Source organism: Ursus arctos, unplaced genomic scaffold, assembly GCF_023065955.2.
Source record: "Ursus arctos isolate Adak ecotype North America unplaced genomic scaffold, UrsArc2.0 scaffold_6, whole genome shotgun sequence".
Lineage (NCBI taxonomy): Eukaryota > Metazoa > Chordata > Mammalia > Carnivora > Ursidae > Ursus > Ursus arctos.
Genome location: NW_026623078.1, coordinates 46,700,746 through 46,725,562, shown reverse-complemented (window position 1 = coordinate 46,725,562; position 24,817 = coordinate 46,700,746). Strand labels below are relative to the sequence as shown.

Genomic DNA, 24,817 nt, shown 5'->3' with positions numbered 1-24,817 from the left:
GATTATTTAAAACAAGTTGGAAAGTTATTTAGAATACTTTACCTCTAAACATTTCAGCATAAGTATTATAAACTGGATTTCAGTATTTATTTGTGTGTGTGTGTGTGTGTGTGTGTATGTGTTTTGGGTAAGATTTGCAAACGTGAAATGTACAAATCTTAAATGATGAGTTTTGACAGGTGACGCTACCTGTGTACCTTAAATCCCTATCAAGATTTAGAATGTTATCATTATCCCAGAAAATTCTCTCCTGCCCCTTCCTGATCAGTCCCTTGGCACCTCAGACATCCATTGTTCTAATTTTTAAAAAATCATAGATAAGTTTTGCTTGTTCTAGAACTTTATATAATTGGAATCATACAGTATGTACCCTTTCTCTTTTCTTTTACCTATCTTAATGTTTTTAATACCCGTGTTCTTTCATCCTCTTATAGTAATTCATTACTTTCTGTTGTTGAGTGGTATTCCCTTGTATAAGTATACCTCAGTTTATGTATCCATTATTTTTTGATGGACTTCTGGGCTATTTCCAGATTATGGCTGTTATGTATAAAGATTCTGAGTATTCTTGTATAAATTTGTTGTGGACATAATGCTGGATTAGGGAAGATCTATATGTTTAAGTTTTTAAGAAACTGCCAGGCATTTTCCCAAAGTGATTGTACTGTTTTACACTTTCATCAACAGTGTATTTTTTTTTTAAATAAAGCTTTGCATGCTCAACAATTGGAATGTCAGAATTGAAGTTAATAACTTTTCTGATTTTTAGATGAGTTTAAAATGCTGAACAGGAAATAAAAATGCTGAGAAGATAGTTTTGATATCTGGAAATATTGTAGTTATTGATTTTTTTTCTGTTTTAGCCTTTATTGCATATATGCTTTGACAAGAGGTAGTGAGAAATGTGATGAAATGTATGGTTCCTGCCATACTTATAAAGTATCATTCTGAAGATATTTAAAGCAAAGAAAGATCTTCTAGGTTTATTTTATTCATAATGATACTTAGATGACATTAAATCTTTCTTATTAGATGAGAAAACCATGGGGGCATCTGGGTGGCTCAGTTGGTTAACTGTTGGTCTTGGTTTCGGCTCAGGTCATGGTCTCAGGGTGCTGAGTTCGAGCGGTTGGGGTCGCTCAGCATGGAGTCTGCTCAAGATTCTCTCTCCCTCTTCCTCTCTCTGTTTCCCCATTTGTATGTGTGTGCGCACACGTGTGTACTCTCTCTCTCTCTCAAATAAAATCTTTAAAAACAAGATAAAACTATGGATGATTACTGGTCTGGAGGAATTTGTATATTAATGATTGTAAATTTTTTAGAGTAATAAAAACAGTGTTTCAAACCTTAAATTTATATTGCATTTATATGTTAATGTATGTTAAAAATTCTGGTAGGTTTCGGTAATTTTAAAATACAATATGGTATTTACAGTCTTTGTTGAATTTGATTATGAGACATTTTCAATTTCATTTATACTATTGAAAACAATGTGTGTATTTGGAATTTTAGAAAGAAAAGAAAATATTAAAGGCTTGGATATGTGGAATGTATAATTAAGCCATCCAACTGTAGACTGACTATGCTTAGGAATCATTAAGATGATCATATCCACTGTCAATATTAAAATGACAATATCTCCCTCTTCTTTTATCAAAGCATGGTTTTGAACAATTTTACTTTGTGAATCTTGCTTATAGGCATTCAAGTCTCTTGTTTATACAGACTATTTTTTTGATATTGATTTGCGAAGTACCTTACAGGGTCAAGGGAGAAATAGATCAGAAACAAGTTTAGAAATAAAAATTACAGTTGGAGTGGATTCTTAGGGGTGATTAGTCTAGAATGTAGCAAATTAGTCAATATTTTATGCACTACAAGTAGTCTAGATGTAGGAGGGTTTTGCTGCTTATATGTTTAATTTCTAGTATTTTTTTTTTCTATTTTTTGAAATTTTCTCTCTTCCCTGCCTTAATGGCCTACATTTAAAATGGGACTAAATGGGAAAGGAACCAAGACAAGATGATGATGATGATGGTAGTTAACATTTAGGGAGGATTTATTACATGTCAAGTACTGTTCTAAGGGTTTTACATATATTAGCTAATCTAATGCCCACAACAAATCTGTGAGGTTCGTATTAGTATTATTTTCATTTACAGATTCATAAACTGGGATAGAGTGGTGAGTAACTTGTCCTGGGTCACTTAGCTTGTAAGTGGGAAAATGCAAGATCCAAACCCAGGCAGATTAGTTCTCCTCCTACTGTTCTATAAAAGAAAGGCTATATCTGAGAATCAATGGCATTTCAAAGTTAATTATAAGTAATTTCTGAATTCTCAGTTTATTATCTTTTGTTCTATTTATTTTTTCTCGGCACGAGGAGGGTCCTGGACATAACAAGTCAACTCTCTAGGCTCTGGGAATATAACAGGGTATTTGACTGGATGTTCTTCCAGCCATTTTTTGAAGACATACCTTTTACCCTTGTTTTACAGCAATCCTGAGCAATCACATTTTTTTTTTCTTGGATAACATAGTAAAAGATAGGAACAAATTTTAAAAATGCAGAATGGTTATCAGTCATTCAATGCACACTGACTACTACTGGTAGAAATAATGCAAAGACAAAACTAAAGTTGGCTAAAATTGCACACCACAAAATTTTTTAGAGTTCAAAAACTGATTAACATCCCATCTTTTTTGTTAATCCTAAAAACCCTCAAAACTTTATCTGGGATACTCAAGGTTGGTAAAGCAAAAATAATCAACAAATGACAACTACCAATTATCTAAAAACTGATAAATTTTCTTGACTAGAAACTGATAGAGTAATATAATTTCGTTAATATTTAGGTATTCAAAATCTGACTTAGCAAAACTGCATTTGGTAGAAATTATGGTTTTAAAAACTCATGTCGACAAAAGCCATAATAAGTAAAATGTGATTCATAAAAAAGTGACTGAGGAATCAAAATCTTTGCTAAAAAGTTTGCATGGAAAATAACCCTGAAGGTAACAGTTCATAAAAATGGAAATAAAAATGGGCAATAATGGAGACGAGTTCAAAGTTAATTTCTAAAGCTACTTTCTCATGAAAATTAACTTTAAGATAATTCTGTTTTAATATTTTTTATAAGCATAAAGTCAAATGTACTTTGAATCAAAATGGCAGTTTTGAAAAGTACCTATTGTTCTGGGCATATGGTGATGAACAAGATCAAAACACCTTCCTCAGGACTAGTTTAGTGGGGAAGGCTAAGGCTAAATATTTTGTCACACAATTAATTGCCGAGATAATGCTGAAAATAATAAGGCAAGATCTAGCTTGGCAGTAAGGGAAATTTAAACTGGCAGGGTGAATAGAAGTTATTTTTTTAATTTTAATTTTTATTATTTTTTAAAGGTCTTATTTATTTATTTGACTAAGAGAGAGCACGGCAGAGGGAGCGGCAGGCAGAGGGAGGGGGAGAAGCAGGCTTTCTGCTGACTGGGGAACCCGATGTGGGGCTCGATCCCAGGACCCTGGGATCATGACCCGAGCTGAAGGCAGATGCTTAACTGACTGAGCCATCCAGGTGCCCCAGCAGTTAATTTAAAATAGCATGTTGGAGAAAGAAGTAGAAGGCCCTTTGGCTAGAAGTAGTTATGTTTTCTTAAAGACGATTAAGACTAATGGATTTTAAGAAGAATGCATAATCAGATTCACATTTAAAAATAGATAAATGTAGTCAATATGGAAAATGGTTTTAGGGAGTAGAGGGGGCAAGGGAAGAGCTCTCTCCGTAGGCCTGCTGGGAAGATCCTACAGTAGTACAGTGGTTCAGATCAGAGATGGTGATTTGAATAGGGGAGGGTATGGAGAAGGCAAACAGCACAGAGCTTTGAGAGCCATGTGGGGGTTAGAATCACCTGGATCTGTGGTTGATTGGCTGTGGAACTGAGAATAAAGGATGTCAAGGATGATTTCCAACTTTTTGGCTTGAATGAGGGTGGTGGTACTGTTACTGAGAAATGAGAAAACTGAAGGAGGAGCAGTTGTTGGAGAGGAGACAAGTGGGCATGATGAATTGAGATGTTTATGAGACATTCATGTAGACAGGTCTGAGGGGCAATTATGTATAGATGCAGATCTGGAGTCATGCTCTGGGCTAGAAAAAAAAAATACAGGTTTATGGAGGAGTGGTATTAAATCCAAGGGAGTGGATGAACTAATTTAAGGAGAAGGGCACAGTGAGAAGAGGGTCTAGAATTCAGGTCTGATGAGCTGGCAAGGATGTTTAAGAAGAAGCAACCAAAGAAGTAAAAGGAAAAATTGAAATGTGTTAGGAAAGCTGTAAAAATAGGGCTCAGTATTTCAAGGAGGAAGTGGTCAAACATTGTCCAATGCTTTTGAGAACTCTGATCCAGACTAAAAAAATACCATGTGGATTTATTGTCTAGGAGCTCCCTAATGGCCTTGAACAAGGGTAGTTTTGGGAGAGGGCTGGACTGGAAGCCAGATTGGAGTACAGATCTTCCTTGACTTATGAGGTTATGCCCCAATAAGCCCATCATAAGTTGAAAATATCGTTGGTCAAAAATGCATTTATAGGGGCGCCTGGGTGGCGCAGTCGTTAAGCGTCTGTCTTTGGCTCAGGGCGTGATCCTGGCGTTATGGGATCGAGCCCCATATCAGGCTCCTCCGCTATGAGCCTGCTTCTTCCTCTCCCACTCCCTCTGCTTGTGTTCCCTCTCTCACTGGCTGTCTCTCTCTCTGTCAAATAAATAAATAAAATCTTTTTTTTTAAATGCATTTTTTAAAAATGCATTTATACACCTAGCCTACCGAACATGATAGCTTAGCTCAGCCAAACTTCAGCATGCTCAGAACATTTACATTAGCCTACGGTTGGGCAAAATCATCTAACACAAACCCTATTTTGTAATAATGTGTTGACTATCTCATGTAATTTATTGAATAGTGAGAGTGAAAAACAGAATGGTTGTGAGTGTATCGGTTGTTTACCCTCATGATTTCACGGTAGACAGGGAGCTGTGGCTTGCTGCTGCTGCCCAGCTTCACAAGAGAGGATTGGATCACATATCGCTAGCCCAGGAAGAGACCAAAATTCAAAATTTGTAGTAGATATTTTTTCCATGGATGTTGAAAATTTATTTTAGTTCCTAGAGTTTTAAAATGTTTGCGGTAATTATGTTATTCTACTTAAACTGAGTTTATATGACTTTGAGATGATAAGTTTATATTCACTGTTCTCATGGTAATGCTAGACCTGACACTTGAATTTTTCAACTTATAAAATACTAACAGGAGTATGATCAAATATTCTTTCATAATTTTTAGTGCCATCTAATTTTCTTGTACTTTTATTTTTGTTCAAATGACCTTACTACCTAAAGTTGACTATCTCTAATAATGTGGTTTTTATTTTATTTTATTTTTTTTTAAATTCTAGTTCACTCAGCCCCTAAAGAAATAACAGTGTCTAAGGGACAAGAAGAGGAAGAACCTGAGAGCCTAGTTAAATATTTCAGTGTTGTTTGGTGTAAGGCTTCAAAGAAAAAACACAAAAAATGGGAAGGTGATGCTGTTCTCATTGTAAAAGGAAAGTCATTTACATTAAAGGATTTGGAAGGCAAAGACATTGGAAGAGGTATTGTGATATTACCTGTTGTTTACGATTTCGCCTAAAATTAGTATATATCTGAGGTTACATAATTAAAATGATTGGATTTTATAAAGGGTTAGGTTAAGATGCTCTTTAATTGACTTGCATGTCTAAATTATCTCATAATAGTCTAATAACAGTCTTATGAATACTAACTCAGTGAAGCAAATCCCATCCCATGGATTCATTTTCTCTAAAATGAAATAGTTATATATGGTTATTTTGGTATTTTTCTGAGATTAAGCAGTTTGTCTTCATATAATCTCCCCCTCAATGCTAAATGATTAAAGTTAGAAAGATGTTGATATCAAGAGTGGAATATTATCTAATTTCATTGATACCCAATAAAATTCTGAAAAAAAAAAAAAAGGAAAAAAACATGGCTAGGCATGATCTAGATTAATACATTTAAATTGGAGGTTATCATTATTTCTGTTATAAAATGTTGCCAGGATGATTTGTACTAATACAAGCTAGCTCACAAATTCAGAATGCTTAACACTAACCATCTTTTTTGGCATTGTCTCTTATTGTTCAGTTTTGAATATGGCCCGTTACTATAAAATCCGTTCTATGTGTTCATTCATTCATTCAATTAATAATATACTTTATAGCATGTAACTATTAAGTGCCAAGCACTATGCTGGGAATAAACATTCAAAAATGGATATAATTTATAGTTTGTGGGGATAGGGCAATGTCATTGATAATTAGGAGGCACTAAGATAATTGTTTCATTGAGAATTTGTACTCTGTGCAGTAGGAGATAGAAGGACCATTTAGGTCGGCCTAGGAGGCTGGGGAAAGCTTCATAGGAGTTAATTGTTTAAGGTAGAATTTGAAGGATAAATAGTTTTGTAGGGTATGAGATAGGGGCATACGTAAGAGGGAATAGTATATACGAAGGCGTAAAAGCAGGGGAGAATTAAAGGTACTGGTTCAGTGTTTCGGGAATGTAGTATGTGAAGGTCAGTGACAAGAGTGATGAATTAAGGCTGAACTGAATTATCTGCAGCAATTTTTTTAATTGTAAAAATATTGAGGGGTGCCTAGGTGGCTCAGTCGGTTAAGTCTCCAACCCTTGGTTTTGGCTCAAGTTGTGATCTCAGGGTTGTGAGATTGAATACCGCATCGGGCTCCTTGCTGGGCAAGCCTGCTTAAGATTCTCTCTCTCCCTCTCCCCCTCCCCACCTCGCTCTCTCAAAAAGAAAAAAAAAAAGTCGCATAAGCCAGCCAGCACCCATAGCTATATTTTCAATAATTAAAAAAAGGCCTTGCTTTCTCTAAAGCTTGGCTAATTTTTATAGCTTTATTAATTATTCCTTCTGAGTTTTTAGTGGTTTTTTTTTAGACAAAATGATAAATTATGTTTTCATGCTGGCTAATGGGTTATACAAGGCTATTTACATTCAAAGAACAGTTTTCATTCTGTATAGTTATGGGAAGGTGACTGGTATCACTAAGTCATCTTAGGGTATCTGTAAATTAAATTCACATTCTCCCTTCTCAATTTAAAGGCATTGCATATAAATTCAAAGAGCTTGAAAAGATTGAAGAGGGCCACAGAGTGATGATTGGTGGAAAAGAAGTAGAAGTCATGGGTATAATCTCTCCCGATGATTTCAACAGTGGCAGATGTTTTCAGCTTGGAGGAGGAGACCCTGCAATCTCAAGTTCTTCTCAAGTTGCCAAGAAGTGTTTCTCTAACCCCTTCAAAAGTGTTTGTAAAACTAGTTCAAAGGAAAATAGACTGAATGGTTTCCAAGATTGTAAACCACGCCATGACCCACATGCACCAAGTAAGTTGTAAAAAATAATTTGTATATTCTGTTTTTACTGTCAAAAGATATTTGGCATATGAATTTAAAGTTTAAGTTTTGTTTAAAGTTTTCAGATGAAAGTATATATTACTTTCCTGTGACTGTGTATTTCTGCATTGGTGGATATTTATTTAATCTCCTGGAACCTGCTTTATCTTTCCTTCTCATTTCTGTCCTTCTCTTTTTTCTTTTTGTTTTATTTTCAAAATCTATTTCATTTTTTTACCATGATATAGACATATAAATATATCCCCAAAATAATTTTGATGAGTTTATTTTCTGACTTTATATTTATTAATTGATAACTGCTTTCCAGTTATATTTGATTTTGTATTTTTTGGTGATATTTTAATAAATCTTTTAAATTGTTTTAGTATATTTCTATAGAATTACCTTATTATTCTATGGTTACTTTTCTTTGCTGCTTTGCAAAGATTCATGAATTTGACTTTCATGAACATAGTAACTAACTTTAAGCAAAAAATGATGGCGAAGTCAATGGAAAAGTTGTCATCCTTTCTCGATTCTTCTGATTAACATAGAAGTAATAGTCATTGTGTGTACCAAAGTGAAGATAATGGGAGCCTATATGTTAAATTTGGGTGCCTTTCCAAAATAAGAAGCTGTGAGCATTAGCGAGTGCAACTTGGCAAAATTCCAACCTGTACTTTCAGTTGAAGATAGTTCTCTTTGCTCTGAATACTGAACTATTAAACGTTGTGACTTACTGAATTCTTTGCTAAACAATAGTGAATTTCATTGGTTTTGAAATACTTTGGGGCATATGAAGTTTGGGGAGCTCTTTGAAATTCTCTGCCTGAAATCTTACATCAATAAGGCATGAGATTAATTTTCTGTTCTTGCTTGGTATCAGTGTTACTAAACTTCAACTTTTTTTTGCCACAAACGATAGCAAATAGTTAAAGGCTATGAGTAAATAAAGCAAGATAATGTAGTCGCTGACAGAGTGAAATTGCAATACATTAATAGTTAAACTTTCATCTTTTTTTTAAGATTCTCTTGTAATGTCACGACCTGACAGTAATCACCAGTGGACGTTCAATAAGAACTGTTTTCCTATTGTGGATGTGGTGATAGATCCTCACCTTGTATATCATCTTCGACCACATCAGAAAGAAGGGATCATATTCCTCTATGAATGTATAATGGGAATGAGGTAGGAAAATAAATAATTTGTTTAGTCTAATCTGAGTTTTCTGCTTTTTTTTTTTTTTTAAAGATTTTATTTTTTTTTTTAAGTAGTCTCTACACCCAACATGGGGCTCAAACTCACAACCCTGAGATCAAGAGTCGCATGCTCTGTTGACTGAGCCAGCCAGGTGCCCTTAGTCTAATCTGAGTTTTGATTTAACCTGTAACATAATGGTTTTCTAGAAGAAGCCTAATATAATGAGTCTCAGTACATCATGAATGATACTTAATGTGTGCATTTATTCTAAAAGTGATTCTTGAGGATGCCATGTGCCAGACATCCTGCTAGGAGCTGGGCATATAGAAGTCAGGACCATGATCCCTACCCTTAAGTAGCTTTTAAAGTATTTGAGGAAATAGATAAATATAGTCAACCTTAATGTGGTACACTAAAAGCTCACTAGTATGAGAAAGGGTTATGGGGGCAAAATGGAAGTAGCCTTTAATTCTGCTTATGGAAAAAAGGTTTTCTTCTTATCTCACTTCTACTTAAAAAAAAAAAGAGTCTCCCCCACACCCTTTTTTAATTTATTTTTTTTCAGATTTTATTTATTTATTTGACAGAGAGAGCGCGCACAAGCAGGGGGAGAAGCAGGCTCTGGAAGCCCGAAGTGCGCCTCCATCCCAGGATCCTGAGATCATGACCTGAGCCCAAGGCAGATGCTTCACTGACTGAGCCACGAAGGCGCCCCTCCCCCACTCCCTTTTAAATAGAGTTTTCTGATAAAGAATTGTAGTACCCTCTCTTAAAGATACTTAGAGATTACACACAGACACACAAAAGCCAGACAAAGGAAGTAAAGAAGAATCAAAGGAATCTGCCAACATCTTGTTACATTTCCTTTTAGTTCTTTTTGTTTTGTTTTGTTTTTAATGCACAGGCCCTTGATTTTTATTTTTATTTTTTTATTTTTATTTTTTTTTATTTTTTATTTTTTAAAGATTTTATTTATTTATTTGACAGAGAGAGACAGCCAGCGAGAGAGGGAACACAAGCAGGGGGAGTGGGAGAGGAAGAAGCAGGCTCCCACCAGAGCAGATGAGCCTGATGTGGGGCTCGATCCCATAACGCCGAGATCACGCCCTGAGCCGAAGGCAGACGTTTAACCGCTGTGCCACCCAGGCGCCCCGGCCCTTGATTTTTAAATTGATCATTTAATAGGGAGTTGAGAACGTAAATTCCCCCAAACTCTAAGAATCCTTTGAATAATGACAGGTTAAGGGAATACTACATCCCAGAAACTTTCTAGACTCATGTTCTTTCTCAAAATATGCTCTTCTTTTTGGAGATCTTGTCTCATTCGGCTGGGAAAGCATCTTTAATTTCTTCTCTTTCACTTTTCAATGTAATCAAACCTGAACTTTTAATTATTTGGAACTCCTAAATATCCTTTGATTCTGGATCTTTTCTCGCACCCCACTGCGACAGTGCTGATAACTGATGCCATACAATTATATTTTGTCTGGATTTTTGCGGTGGCATCTACCCTGTGTATCTGCTTCTGATGCTCCTCAAATTCATTCTACTTATTGCCACCAGCTTGATTTTTCTGAAAACCAGTTCTGTACCTGGCATTCCCCTTGCTTAAAATGTTTCAGACTCTCAGAACTTACAGCAGTGTTTCCTGATCTGTAATATGCACTCCACTGGTGGTATGTGGGGTCATTTTAGGTGGACATGGACAAGCCTTGTTTTTTATTTTATTTTTTTTAAATTTAAGGATTTTATTTTTAAGCAATCTCTTTTTTAAAAAAGATTTATTATTATTATTATTTTTAAAGATTTTATTTATTTATTTAACACAGATAGAGACAGCCAGCGAGAGAGGGAACACAAGCAGGGGGAGTGGGAGAGGAAGAAGCAGGCTCATAGCGGAGGAGCCTGATGTGGGGCTCGATCCCATAACGCCGGGATCACGCCCTGAGCTGAAGGCAGACGCTTAACCGCTGTGCCACCCAGGCGCCCCAAAAGATTTATTATTTTAGAGAGAGAGCATTAGTGTGTGAATGTGGGGGGAGGCGCAGAGAGAGAGAGGGCTCTGCTGAGTGTGGAGTCCAATGTGGGGCTCCATCTCATGACCCTGAGATCATGACCTGACCCTAAACCAAGAGTTGGATGCTTAACCCAACTGAGCTACCCAGGTGCCTCTAAGTAGTCTCTATACCTAACGTGGGACTCGAACTCACAACCCTGAGATCAAGAGTTGCATACTCCACCGATTGAGCCAGTCAGGAGCCCCACACCTTGTGTTTAAATTCCAATACTAGCATATTTAGTTAGTGAACTATTAGGAAAAAATAGTATATTAAGTTTTTGGTTTCATGGATAAATTATGCTTGGAGTTTTCAAATAAATCTAATAAGTAAAAGGAGTTGACTTAAAAATAAATAAACAAATAATAACACATATGGTATCACATACATAGCAAAACTATGACGGTAGTCATGAAGGACTGATGTTTGAGAGACACTGACCTGCAAGATACAGTCTGAACTTTCAGGGATAAGTATGCTATCTGTAGTCTCTGCCTATCTTGCTAGGTTCATAGCCTTTGTGTTTCCTTGCTTGGAATTCAGTTCAAGCTCCAGTTATGTTGAACTACTTGATTCATGTAGTGAATTCCTATTCACCTTTGAAAAGGGCCATCTTTCCAATGAAGCCTTCTGCTTTCTTCTTTCCACTGTGGAAGGATCACTATTTTCTCTCTGCCACTCACTGTATCTCAGTTGGCATTTGGTCTTGCATTGTCAAGCTGTTGATCTAAAATGATAACAGGGGTGCCTGACTGGCTGGCTCAGTCAGTAGAGTGTGCATCTCTTGATCTCATGGTTGTGAGTTTGAGCCGCACATTGCGTGTGGAGATTACTTAAAAGAAAATAAAATCTTTAAAAAAAATGATAATAGGGGCATCTGGGTGGCTCAGTTGGTTAAGCTTCTGCCTTCGGCTCAGGTCATGATCCCAGGGTCCTGGAATCGAAACCTGTGTTGGGCTCCTTGCTCAGTGGGGACCCTGCTTCTCCCTTTGCCTGCTGCTCCCCTGCTTGTGCTCTCTCTGTCAGTGACGAATAAATAAATAAAATCTTTTTAAAAAATGATAATAATGGCTGTAATTCATGTTTGTGATTTTTTTTCTGTACTTTGAAATGGAAAACATATAGTTGATTTTTCATTATTATTTTTACTAATAAAATGAATTAAACTATAATAAAACTGTACTTATTTTTTTAAATTTAAATTCCAATTAACATACAGTATAATATTAAGCGTCAGGTGTACAATTGAGTCATTCAGCACTTCTGTACAACACCTGGTGCTCATCACAAGTGCCCTCCTATCCCATCACATATTTAACCCATCCCCCACCAGCCTCCCCTCTGGTAACCATCAGTTTGTTCTCTGTAGTTAAGAGTCTGTTTCTTGATTTGCTTCTCTCTTTTTTTTTCCCCATTCTTGTTTGTTTTGTTTCTTAAATTCCACATATGAGTGAAATCAACATCACTCATCATTACGGAAATACAAATTAAAAATTTAATGAGATAGCCACTGCATACCTGTCAGAATGGCTAAAATGAGCAACACAAGAAACAACAGATGTTGGCGAGGATATGGAGAAATACACTGTAAGAAATACTCTTACACTGTTGGTAGGAATGCAAACTGGTGCAGCCACTCTGGGAAACAGTATGGAAGTTCCTCAAATAGTTAAAAAATAGAACTACCTTATGATGCACCTAATATTTACCCAAAGAATACAAAAGTACTAATTCAAAGGGATAGTTACCCAAAGAATACAAAAATGCTAATTCAGAGGGCTATATGCACTCCCAATGTTTATAGCAACATTACCTACAATAGCCAAATTATGGAAACAGACCCAGTGTCCTTAGACTGATGAATGGATAAAGAAGATGTAGGATATATACGCAATGAAATACATTACTCAGCCATAAAAAAGAATGAAATCTTGCCATTTGCAATGACATGGATGGAACTAGAGTATTAATGCTAAATGAAATAAAGAACACTGTACTTATTTTTGGTACTATCCTTAATTCCATTGGACTTTATAACTTTTAAAATATATATAGGTGCGCCTGAGTGGTTCAGTTGGTTAAGCGTCTGCCTTCGGCTCGGGTCATAGTCCCAGGGTCCTGGGATTGAGCCCTGTGTCGGGTTCTCTGCTTGGTGGGAAATCTGTTTCTCCCTCTCCCTCTGCCCCTGCTTTCTCTCTCTCAAATAAATAAATAAAATCTTTAAAAATATATATAAATATATATATATCAAAGAGCTTTAAAAGCTGCAAAGTGGTATAAACATGCCACTTATTATTAATATTCCTTATAATATTTAATTTTAAATTGCCTTAACAGATCTATAGGATAAGACTTTATTACTAAGTTACATGTATTAGATCAATATTTAGTTTTTTTTTTTTTCTTAACAGTGCAGGAAGCTCTATGATTGAGGACTTCATTTACTGCCAGAGAATCATAAATATAGCTCAACAGATCTTTCTGGTTAAGATTGCAATGTAGTTTAAACTGTTTAGATGTCTAATGCTGAAACTGATAAAAATTGCTCAACCGTTAGTGATGAGAAGCACAGTTATAGTTTAATTATTCAAATGTAGTTATAAAATTGGGATACATTTCTAGTCTCTAAATATATGCATATGATAGTAACATGATTTAGATTCAACTGTCGGATTTCAAATTTGTTTTAGTAATTTAGTTGACAGTAAATATATAATGAATATAATTATCAAAGATTCGAAAGAGAGATAGCTGTAAGTCAGCTGCATGAATATCTAGAAAAAGGGTTTGAGGGGGGTAGAGTTTGTCCTTATTACAAAATATCAGCTTTTGGTTCTTGACTAATAAATGACGACGTTAGGGGCATAAAATATTTTCCTATCATGACTAAAAGAAGTATAATTATTTCTAACAGAGTGAACGGCAGATGTGGAGCTATTCTTGCTGATGAAATGGGTTTAGGGAAAACACTGCAATGTATTTCGCTCATCTGGACGCTACAGTGTCAGGGACCCTATGGAGGCAAGCCAGTAATAAAGAAGACGCTTATTGTCACTCCTGGAAGCTTAGTGAATAATTGGAGGAAGGAATTTCAAAAATGGCTAGGAAGTGAAAGAATCAAGATATTTCCTGTTGATCAGGTAAGAGACTTGTGACAGTTCAGCCTTGGTCATTTTCTAAATCTCTATGCTTTTCAAATCAACACTGCAGTTTTCACTGTCTGTAGGATAGTTTTTCAACTGCATATAACTCTCCCAGCTCCTTTGCAGAAAAATGGCATCTTGGCTTACAATTTGGCTTTGAGTTAACATATTCTAACTAATGTCTGTCAGGAATATGCTGCTTGAATTTGATTTTACAGTTTTAGCCCATGTTAAATATTACCTTTTGTTTTTTTTTTTTAGGACCACAAAGTAGAAGAATTCACCAAATCTCCATTTTATTCTGTTCTTATCATCAGTTATGAAATGTTACTTCGTTCTTTGGATCAAATTAAGAATGTAAAATTTGATCTTCTAATCTGCGATGAGGGGCATCGTTTGAAGAACAGTGCCATTAAAACAACTACAGCCCTCATTAGCCTCTCTTGTGAGAAAAGAATAATTCTAACTGGTCAGTATTTACTTTGGGGATGATATGATAGAATTTTTGCCTACTTACCATACAAGATTTGTAATATGCTTGCCACCCAAAGAATTGGTGGTGCTGGATGGAATGCATACTGATAATTGAGTAATTGAGTCTTGGTAGGATTCTCGATTTTCAAATCCCTATGTAATTTTCTGCAACCTAGATTTTGGAGTTTTTGAAAAATAAATACAATGGTATCATGGTAAAGAACGTAGGAGATGGGTCTGGACTGCCTCTGCTTGGTTCCTAAGGGTGATATTTATAGCTGTACAACTTTGGGCAAGTTAACATCTCTGTGCCTCAGTTTCCTTATCTGTGAAATAAGGATTATAATACCATTTACGTCATAGAGTTATTGTTAAGGTGTAAGGCGTTAATTCACATACAGTTCTTAGAAGACTACCTGACACATGATAAATGCTTAATATAAGTATCCCTTGTTTTTATATGTGTATGCTGCATGCACATAATTCATTGCTGGCCAAACTTGCCGCCTCAGACTGGAAAGGTGGGATGGCCCATATGTAAATACAAGAATCTTTTTCTACTCACTTCTTTTTAGCCTAGACTAGAATCAGACCTGAGTAGCTCAATGTAGCTTTCATCCCCCACCTCACTTTGGTCTTGTGTGGCCCTTCTAATTTCTGGAGAAGTATCCTTTTTTGAATGAGAGCTTCCACTCTCCCCTGCAACTTGGTCAATGGTTGACTCATGTAGAGGTAAGCGGAAAATGCCAGAGCCCTTGCCTTACGGTAATTTCAGGACCGACTTTATGGTACAATTTATGTTCTGAGCCTCGCTATAATTTATCTCAGGCTTAAGGGGGCCATCCTTGCTTGGTTTCTTCCTCTGCTATTCTCTGATTCCATTATTCTCTTTCTCCTGAGAGCTTTCCCTCCGTAAGTGTTGTACAGCCAAATCCCTGTCTCAGGCTCTGCTCCTGGAGAACCCAGTCTAAGACACAAATCCTTTCCTGCATCAATTATTGGCAAATGGGATCGCACTATCATGAGTGGCTTGGATTAGTTAGCTGAGGTTGGGTGAATGTCTGGAAGCCAGCCCTAAGGATCCTTATACTTTTATTTCCCCTCTTTCTTTCTTGCCTTTTCATTCTGCCTTTCTTTATTAGTCATCATCATAGATATTCATTTAAAGGCTTATTAACAAAATACATACTAACATAAATATATTTTCTCTAATTCTTTCTACTATGGGTCCCAAAATTTAGAACTGACTAGATGTGTTAGAAAAATTAATAAGCATTGGTCTGGGCTTGACCTATTTAATTTTGAGGGAAGCAATCATTAAATTCCCTGGCGTAAAATTTATGTTGTCTGTGTTACTGAAGAAGTGTATTTTTATTCACCTCTCTTATATATACCTCTTATTTATATTTTTGGATGCCTTTTATTAGTCTGTTATTTGAATGTCATCTGAAATTATACTGTTGGACTATGATTTATGTTCTTTTGATGTAATTAGTGAAACATGCTAATGTTTCTTTGAAAATTAGTTAGCAGAAGTTATTGAGTGTGTAATATATGCAGGGTATATTAATCCATTTGTATCAACCTTTAGGATTAGTGAAGATCTCAATGTGATCTGAAAACTGAAAGGTAATAGGTGCCATCTGCTGAGTGTTCACTAAATGTTAGGCACTGTGCTACAGTGTGCATACAGTGTCTCTGCTTTTCACTGTAATACCACTGGGAAATTGTTATCTTCCCACTTTCATAAGTGAAAAAATTCTGAATTTAACTTAAAGTGCTTAAGAAACTTGTCGAGAATCACATAGTTGTAATAATATTAAGAATCACTAAGTTATGGAACATTTATTGTGCTTTAGGCCTATTCTAAGTATAGTATATGGATTAACTAATTTGATCCTCACAACCCTAGGAGCTGCATTTTATAGAAATAAACTGAGATATGTAACTTGCTCAGGGTCACTCAGAGTAAATGATACAGGTGAGATTGGATCCAGGGTGGTCAGACTCCAGAGCCTGTATGCAGCCACTATGATGAATTTAGTCTACAGTTAAAATCAGAGTTAAAAATTTATTTGGTTCTTAATATTTTTTGTTCAACTGGATTTGGCTACTCTTTCTCAGCTCCAAAGCCTTTATTTTAACTTTCTGAGTGAAGAGATCTTGTACAACTTTCTACAAATACCTGTGACTATAAAACAAAAGCTTGACCTTTTCATCACTGTTTTCTTTCTTTAGGTACTCCAGTTCAGAATGATCTTCAAGAATTTTTTGCATTAATTGATTTTGTAAATCCAGGAATATTAGGCTCTTTGTCATCTTATAGAAAAATATATGAAGAACCCATCATTATATCGAGACAGCCATCTGCTTCTGAGGTATAATTTACTTTTATAAAAAGGATAAAAAAGCAGTATGCCCAGGAAAGTCATCCACAGCTTGGGCATTATTTAATTCAGGAAGAATTAAATTAGTGAATTCTTTATTTTTCCCACAATCCTTCAACTCTTCCTGCATTCTTTATTTTAGGAAATATCACATAAAAAAAATCATAAGTAGGTACTTCACAAAGAATTATAAATGACAGTAAACATATAAAAATATTCATTTTTACTGGTATTGAAAAAAGTAAACCACAATAACCATAAAATAACTTTTATACTCTTCTATTGGTGTTTTAGTTGGCTCAATTAACATAGGAATAGCAAGTATAGATGAGAGTACTGTCCTCTACTGGTTGGAATGTATATTGGTACAACTGGAGAATAGTTGGGCAGCATGTATCAAAAGTCTTAAAATTGCATATATTTTGTGGTGTGGCAATACCACTTTTAGAAATTTATTGTAGAGAAATAACTATAGATGTGCTTACAGATTTAGCTGTAAGGGTAAAAAAGTATAAGGAAATAAACAGATTGGAAACAGGCATTTTCCAAAGGTAGGAAAATGGTTAAAGCAGAGTCTGCATGTTGTAAACCCAATGTTATTTCATTGAATCTAAAATAATACCAATTCTAAGATGCATCATTATTTTATGAAGCACCAAGGAAAACATACCATCAATTATAGTTATAAGAAGTCATTGCTTGTAGGGGCACCTTGGTGGCTCAGTCGTTAAGCGTCTGCCTTCGGCTCAGGGCATGATCCCGGCGTTCTGGGATCGAGCCCCACATCGGGCTCTTCTCCTGGGAGCCTGTTTCTTCTTCTCCCACTCCCCCTGCTTGTGTTCCCTCTCTAGCTGGTTGTCTCTCTCTCTGTCAAATAAATAAAATCTTAAAAAAAAAAAGTCATTGCTTATAAAAAGCAACCTGTATCAGAGAAGTTAAAGTATAAAAAAAAATATATGTCTCAGAATTAATAAAATGCGATAATCAGTCAGCAAATACTTATCGAGCATTTCCCATGAACCAGGAACTATACAAAATAATAGCTAAGAATATATTTAATATCATGGAAAATATCCATCATACATTATTTAAAAGTAAGATTAAATTCATTTATTTACCTAACACAGGTGAAACAGCAATAGTGGGCCAAATGCAAAGTGTTAGATCCTAGGGAGTACAGAGAAGAGCCAAGCTGACTGGTGCCTTGTTCCCACGAAGCTTAAACTATAGAGATCCTGTTTTTGTTACAAACAGGAAAATAAAAGTAAAACTAGAATGTTAAATACATTTACATATTGACAAAAAGAAAAAAGACTTGGAATGGAAGATAGACAAAAAAGTCATGACAGCTGTGGTTGTTTCTGGTTGATTAAAGTTGGTTTTAATTTTCTTATTTTTACATAACTATATTTTCTGACTTTTCTTCAATGAACCTATTTCTTTTGTAATAAAAGTTGAAAATAGTTTTAACATACAAGGGGAGCTTTTTATGACTTTTGTTTTTTAATTTTTATTTATTTATTTTCCCAACACTTATTTTTATTTATTTAAATTTAAATTCAGTTAACTAACATATAATGTATTATTAGTTTCAGAGGTAGAGTTCAGTGATTCATCAGTCTTTCTTAATACACAGTGCTCATCTCATCACGTGGGACTTAATGATTTTTATAGAAATGAATATATACATATGGGATTTTATTATAAGCTTCACTGTGAAGTTATGTATGCTCAAAAGAGAATTTAAGCATATATTTCACTTACACTGTATTTTTACTTAAGGTACTGTGGTAAAAACTTAGAAACAAACTAAAAGAAACAGACAAATTGGAAACTAACATTTCTAATGAAAAATGTGTAATGATTTTAAAAGAATTAGCTGTGCCTTGTGTCAGTAATTTCTTATGGGTGTAATTTTAAGATCAATAACTTGTCAAAATATTTGCTTCCAAGAATTTGCTGAATTAGTTCTTTGTTGATGATTTTGAGACTATGTACCATGACAGTCTTCACATAAAAGCTTACTTTTAGAATAGTTTAGTTTGTAGATTGTTGACTTCTGAGGGCTCTCACTGGTGCCAATAGCCAAACAAAGATTAGGAGACTGGCTTCATTTAATTAAATGATGAGGCTGAACATTTAAAGAGATGATGGTTAGTTTTTCTATCCCAAACTTATATTGCATTTATTCTGTAAAAACAAAAAATAAACAAAAAAAACCTGAAGGGACATAATTAGTAAATGGTTTATTATTATAAGATATTTAATATTCCTTTTAATTGCAAGTATTCTTTGTTTATAGCACTTTTAAGTCTGTGATTTTTCCACAGGAAAAAAAGGAGTTAGGAGAGAAAAGAGCAGCTGAACTTACTTGCCTCACTGGACTCTTTATCCTTAGAAGAACCCAAGAAGTCATAAATAAATATCTTCCACCTAAAATAGAGAATGTCGTCTTTTGCCGACCAGGAGCACTACAGATTGAGCTTTATCGAAAGCTGTTGAATTCTCAGGCTGTCAGGTTCTGCCTTCAAGGGTTGTTGGGAAATAGTCCTCATCTAATATGTATAGGAGCTCTTAAAAAACTGTGCAATCACCCCTGCCTGTTGTTCAACTCTATAAAGGTAAGTAGTTTGTGAGACTGTCAAGGATATAAGCTAAGGGTTCTTTGTCATGTGAATCTAAGAGGGCAGATTGGGCCTCCCAGGGGGTTGCATTTGTGGGTTTTCTAAAAGCTTTACTGCTTCTCCTGTATGTTTCATCTGTACAGTTTATCTAGTTGTCTATTTGTTGAGAGACTGTCCATATTCATAGGACTGAACTAGGGGTGAAATGGATGTAAGACACTGCCTTCTAGAGTTGGCCCATGTTCTTTGGTATCGTGTGTGATACTTTGCTGTGTTTTCTCTCTCTATTTTATATAGCCAATCAGTTTTGTTTGGTGCAGACAAATATAAAATTTACCACTGAAAATAATTTAATTTTTTTCCATTATGAAAGTAATACATTATATATATAATTTGTATGAAATTGTTAAAATTCAGAAAATCAGAAGAAAATTTAAGTCACCTGCTGGTTAGAATGTAAATTGGTACAACTGAGAGATAGTTGGCAATATATATCAAAGCCCTAAAATTGTATATGTTTTGTGGCCTGACAATACTTTTAGGAATTTATTATAAAGAAATAAAGCTCTCTAGCCAGAAAAAAACCTGTATTTTGGTATTAATAATCTTAGCCAGTACTTAATAAGCACTTATGTACCAAACACTAATGCTTTTCTGGTATTATTTTGTTTATTCTTTACAAAACTCTGTTGAATAAGTATTGTTATTACTATCCCCACTTTTTGGTGAGGGAACAGGGGCTCAAAGATATACATCTATAATCTTGTTCTAGAGAAACTTAGTTTTAATAATTCTATGTTTACTATTTTAAAATATTTTTTCACTAAATAAATCATGAACATTTTTCCAAATTAGGTATCTTCTCCAAGTATGATTTTTAATAGTTGAACTAACCATTTGGATAGTTAACAAACATAATGCAGTTTGGAGTATAGTGAGAATTTTCTGTTTTGGAGTTAGAACTGGGTATCAGTCCCCACTCTACTGTTTACCAGTTCTTTAAGGGCAAACTTAATCATGGTCAGGTTACATCTGTGAGCCTTTTTCTTTCTTTTCTTTTCTTTTCTTTTCTTTTCTTTTCTTTTCTTTTCTTTTCTTTTCTTTTCTTTTTTCTTTCCTTTCCTTTCCTTTCCTTTCCTTTCCTTTCCTTTCCTTTCCTTTCTTTTCTTTCTTTTCCTTCTTTTCCTTCTTTTCTTTCTTTCTTTTCTTTTCTTTTCTTTTCTTTTCTTTTCTTTTCTTTTCTTTCTCTGATTTTATTTATTGGGGCACCTGGGTGGCTCAGTCGTTAAGCGTCTGCCTTTGGCTCAAGGCGTGATCCTGGAATCCTGTGATCGAGCCCCGCATTGGGCTCCTCCGCTGGGAGCCTACTTCTTCCTCTCCCACTCCCCCTGCTTGTGTTCCCTCTCTCGCTGGCTGTCTCTCTCTCTGTCAAATAAATAAATAAAATCTTTAAAAAAAAATAAAGATTTTATTTATTTGACAGAGAGAAAGGGAGAGAGCACAAACAGGGGGAGCAGCCGGCAGTGGGAGAAGCAGGCTCCCCGCTGAGCAAGGAGCCCTATGTGGGGCTTGATTCCAGGACCCTGGGATAATGACCTGAGCCAAAGGCAGACGCTTAACCGACTGAGCCACCCAGGCACCCCTTTTTTTCTTAGCTCTAAATGACAGTTGTGGCAACTTGAAGAAACAGTATGGAAAGAACCTAGCAGAATGCCTGGCCATAGAAGTTACACAGTAACTATTACTACTCTGTTATCCCCAGCTCATTCTTAACACTTTATTAAAAGAACTTTTATTCTTTTATTTTTTCTTTAAACAGTAAAATCATAATTTGCAAACAAAATGAAAGAAAACCTGTGGGTGCTGCATTTTGCTTGAAGTCATTAGTTATATACTTAGAAAATGGAGAGGTCGCCTGGGTGGCTCACTAGGTTGGGTGTCTGCCCTTGGCTCAGGTCACGGTCTCAGGGTTCTGCCATCAAGCACTGCCTTGGGCTCCCTGCCTTGGGGAGCCTGCTTCTCCCTCTCCCTCTGCTCCTCTCCCTGCTCCTGCTCTCTCTCTCTCAAATAAATAAATTAAAAAAAAAAAAGAAAGAAAATGGAGTGTTCTACCAGAATTCTTCAAGTTTATCCCAAATGAATTATATTTACATAGTTTATCATAGGAGAAGTCTGTAACTCTTTAGTAGGTAGGATTATAATAATTTATTAATCACCTTTTTAAGAAACAGATTTTATATACAGTGATAAAAATTAAACCCTTTGGGCATGACGCCCAGCAAAAATAGAAGCCCAAAATTCTTCCTTAAAAGGTAGACTTTATCATAGCCCAGAATACACCAGTTAACCAGTAATAGGCATAGGATACCATATGCTTCAAAGAAGGTACATAATTTACAATCTGAGACTTGTTTGGTAAAGCCTTTCCTCTAACATCATAGCAGATGAGGATCGATAGAAAATGGCTGAAATGAGCCTTCCACATGTATAAGTGACTTTAAGCAACGTTTTTATAAATGCATTTCTGTTGAAACTAGTTTTTTTCCCCCAAGTTCAGTCAAGGTGATGGGTTTCTTTTCTTTTCTTTTTTTTAATTTTTATTTTGTTATATTAGTCACCATACAGTACATCCCCAGTTTTTGATGCAATGTTCCATGATTCATTATTTGCATATAACACCCAAGGTGATGGGTTTCTTTTCAGGAAATGTCAGTTGGGATATAACCAAAAAAAGCATAACCGATAACCAAAGGGTGTTGACTACAGTCAGAAGAGCGAGTGCCATGACTAGCTGGTATGAGAGGGCTAACTGGTAGATCCCTGTGATGAAGAAAGTATAACAGACTGTCCCAGCATAAAGATATCTATTAGTTGATTCTTAATTAGGGTATTATGCATTATAATCTGGAAAGCTTTTAAAACTACATTTGTCCAGCCTCAACACATATGGACTGATTCAGAATCTGAGAGTAGGACCCAAGTATGAGGATTTTGAAAAAGTGATTCCCCAAGGGATTCTGGTTATGTGTTCCTGGCTAAGAAATTGTGCCATAAGATCACCATCTCTCTTGTGTTTTGATTTAATATTCACAAGACACTTTTCTGCTAATGATTTGGCTTGCCTTGGCGTTTCATATGACACAATGCATAGACCGATTGGTTTAAATAGGTGGGTCTCCTTTGAGAATAAATTTATGTTCTGACTTAATCTCTTAATTTGATTAGTATGGCTCGTTTGCCTAGAGCTTAAGCATATTCAGTTTCTGAACATGAAAAATTGTGGACTAGATCCTGGGTCTGTCTGTAGTCCTTTGATAACCTCTCCAAGGTGTTGGCATTTTAGCAGACTTAATCTGAAGCAGCCAGCAACTGTCTCTTTCCCCTTGTATATCCCAGTAATATTAATATCCTAGTGTTCCAGGCATTTTTAATCAAGTGACTTTACCCAACTATTGCTATATTTTGGGTAAGCCAAATTAAAATTAGTACTTTGTGCCCAGCATCTTACACTACAGGATTCACTGCCCTTAAGTTGTTCCTGGATTTTATTTTTTAAAGATTTATTTATTTATTTGAGAGGGAGAGAGAGCCTGCGCATGAGTGTGGGGTGGGGGAGTGGTGTGAAGGTTAAAGGGAGAGGGAGCATCCAAGAAGGTTCCCCGTTGAGTGTGGAGCCTGAGGCGGGACTTGATTCCAGGACCCTGAGATCATGACCCGAGCCGAAATCAAGAGTCTGACGCTTAACAGACTGAGCCAGAAGAGGGAATACAACACACATGAAAACATAGGGAAGTATAATAAAGTATATCGTCAACTTCTCAATTAAATAAGGTTAAAGCTGAAATGTACTTTGTAACCATAAAGTTTAAGAGTCAGTGTCTGCCACTTCCCCCCAAAATGGGCTATAAAAAATCAGGTGGCATTTGCATTGGGTCCTTAAGTATTTATAAGATTGAAATAATTGGACAGAAAAATGAAGAAGCATTCCAGGCAGGTGGAGTAGGTTGAACAGTTTCAAAAACAGTGATAAATCCAGTAAATGTGGAAGAGAGCGAGGAGACCATCCAGTCTCAGAAAATTAATCTGAAAAGTGGTGTAATTATTAGTAAGTGTATTTCTGGTTAAGTATTCACATGTCAGCTAGCCACTTTTGGAGGAGGAACATCAGAGGTGCTGATAATCACTTTGGAATAAAATTATTCTAAAAACTATTGGTAATATAAACAAAAATGGTATAAGTAAGAATACATTTCTCCGTTAACTTATGACAGAACTGTTCCTTCTTGCAGAAGAAATTGGTAAGATTGAGCAAACTCTTAATGCTTGATTCTGAGTATAACCAATGAGGTGCTGTGAGAAGCCCACAAATCAGGAAAGAAAAGTAATAGAGGAAAGGAGAGAGGAGACCAAAATAGGCATCAGTGATGAGAAATCTCAGGGTTTTATAGAGAACAAACGTTGTATCATTGTTTGTACCCTAGTTTCCTCTTATTTCTCTGCTGTCCCCCTTCCTCTTCCCAAGGAACACATGGGCAGTAATGCTGCCCTTGGAGGGTGAAGGTCGCCTGCTCTAGGAGACTGCATCAGAACTGCTCTGTAACTAACTCAGTAGGATGCATGTTACGTTTTTCAAAAATGACCAAATCAGTAACCTATAAAGATTTACATAATAGTTAGCTTGGTCTTTTCAGGTAGCTATTAATCTCCACTTCCCCCCCAATAATTTTAGCATTTTTCCCCCTCCTAATTAACAAACGTGAACCAGTGTTAACAGTCATCCTTTTGAATAGGAAAAAGAATATAGCTCAACTTGGGATGGAAATGAAGAAAAGAGTCTATATGAAGGCTTGGTGGATGTGTTCCCTGCTGATTACAACCCTCTCATGTTTACGGAGGAAGAGTCCGGAAAACTACAGGTGCTAATGAAGCTCTTAGCGGTTATCCATGAACTTCGTCCTACTGAAAAGTAAGAGGTCAATTTAATAAACTTGCTTGTAAGTGCTCATGGAATTTTGGCTTAGACTATGGCCTTCCTTCCTCTCTTTCCTCCTTCTTTGGGGTCATGGTCTTTATTTAAGAAAAACTAAATCTAAAGCAAGTACATAATAGTCACAAAAACCCAGAGATGTCCTTTGATATTTAACACCTAATTTGTTCCTTAATCTCTTTCAGAATCCTTTCTTTTTTTCTCTCCCTCAAATGCTTGACCCTTCTTTGGGGTTTCTCTGTAGACTTCTTCTCGCTCCAAACCCCCTTCCTTGGTAACTTTTACTCCCCATCATTTCAACTCTCACACATGCAGTATTGATTCCAAGTCTGTATCTCTGGTCCAGCCCTGTCTTCTCATTCCCACATCCTCATTTCTCACTGTTTAGTGCACATCTAAATCTCTCTTGATGTCATATCAGACTTTATGCTGCAGGTATCCCCAACAGCTTCATCATTTGCCATTGC

General features: G+C 35.8%; 1 protein-coding gene across 3 annotated transcripts in view; it reads left to right on the top strand.

Moving 5' to 3' along the window:
• RAD54B (RAD54 homolog B) overlaps positions 1-24,817 on the top strand; it is an 80,553-nt gene that overhangs the window by 38,722 nt on the left and 17,014 nt on the right. For all 3 annotated transcript variants that reach the window (XM_026495720.4, XM_057307746.1, XM_057307747.1), the window contains 8 exons: positions 5,457-5,654; positions 7,187-7,468; positions 8,504-8,666; positions 13,650-13,875; positions 14,140-14,347; positions 16,591-16,730; positions 19,070-19,360; positions 24,154-24,329. In XM_026495720.4, the coding sequence (XP_026351505.2) occupies positions 5,457-5,654; positions 7,187-7,468; positions 8,504-8,666; positions 13,650-13,875; positions 14,140-14,347; positions 16,591-16,730; positions 19,070-19,360; positions 24,154-24,329 (1,684 nt within the window). The remainder of the gene's footprint in view (positions 1-5,456; positions 5,655-7,186; positions 7,469-8,503; positions 8,667-13,649; positions 13,876-14,139; positions 14,348-16,590; positions 16,731-19,069; positions 19,361-24,153; positions 24,330-24,817) is intronic.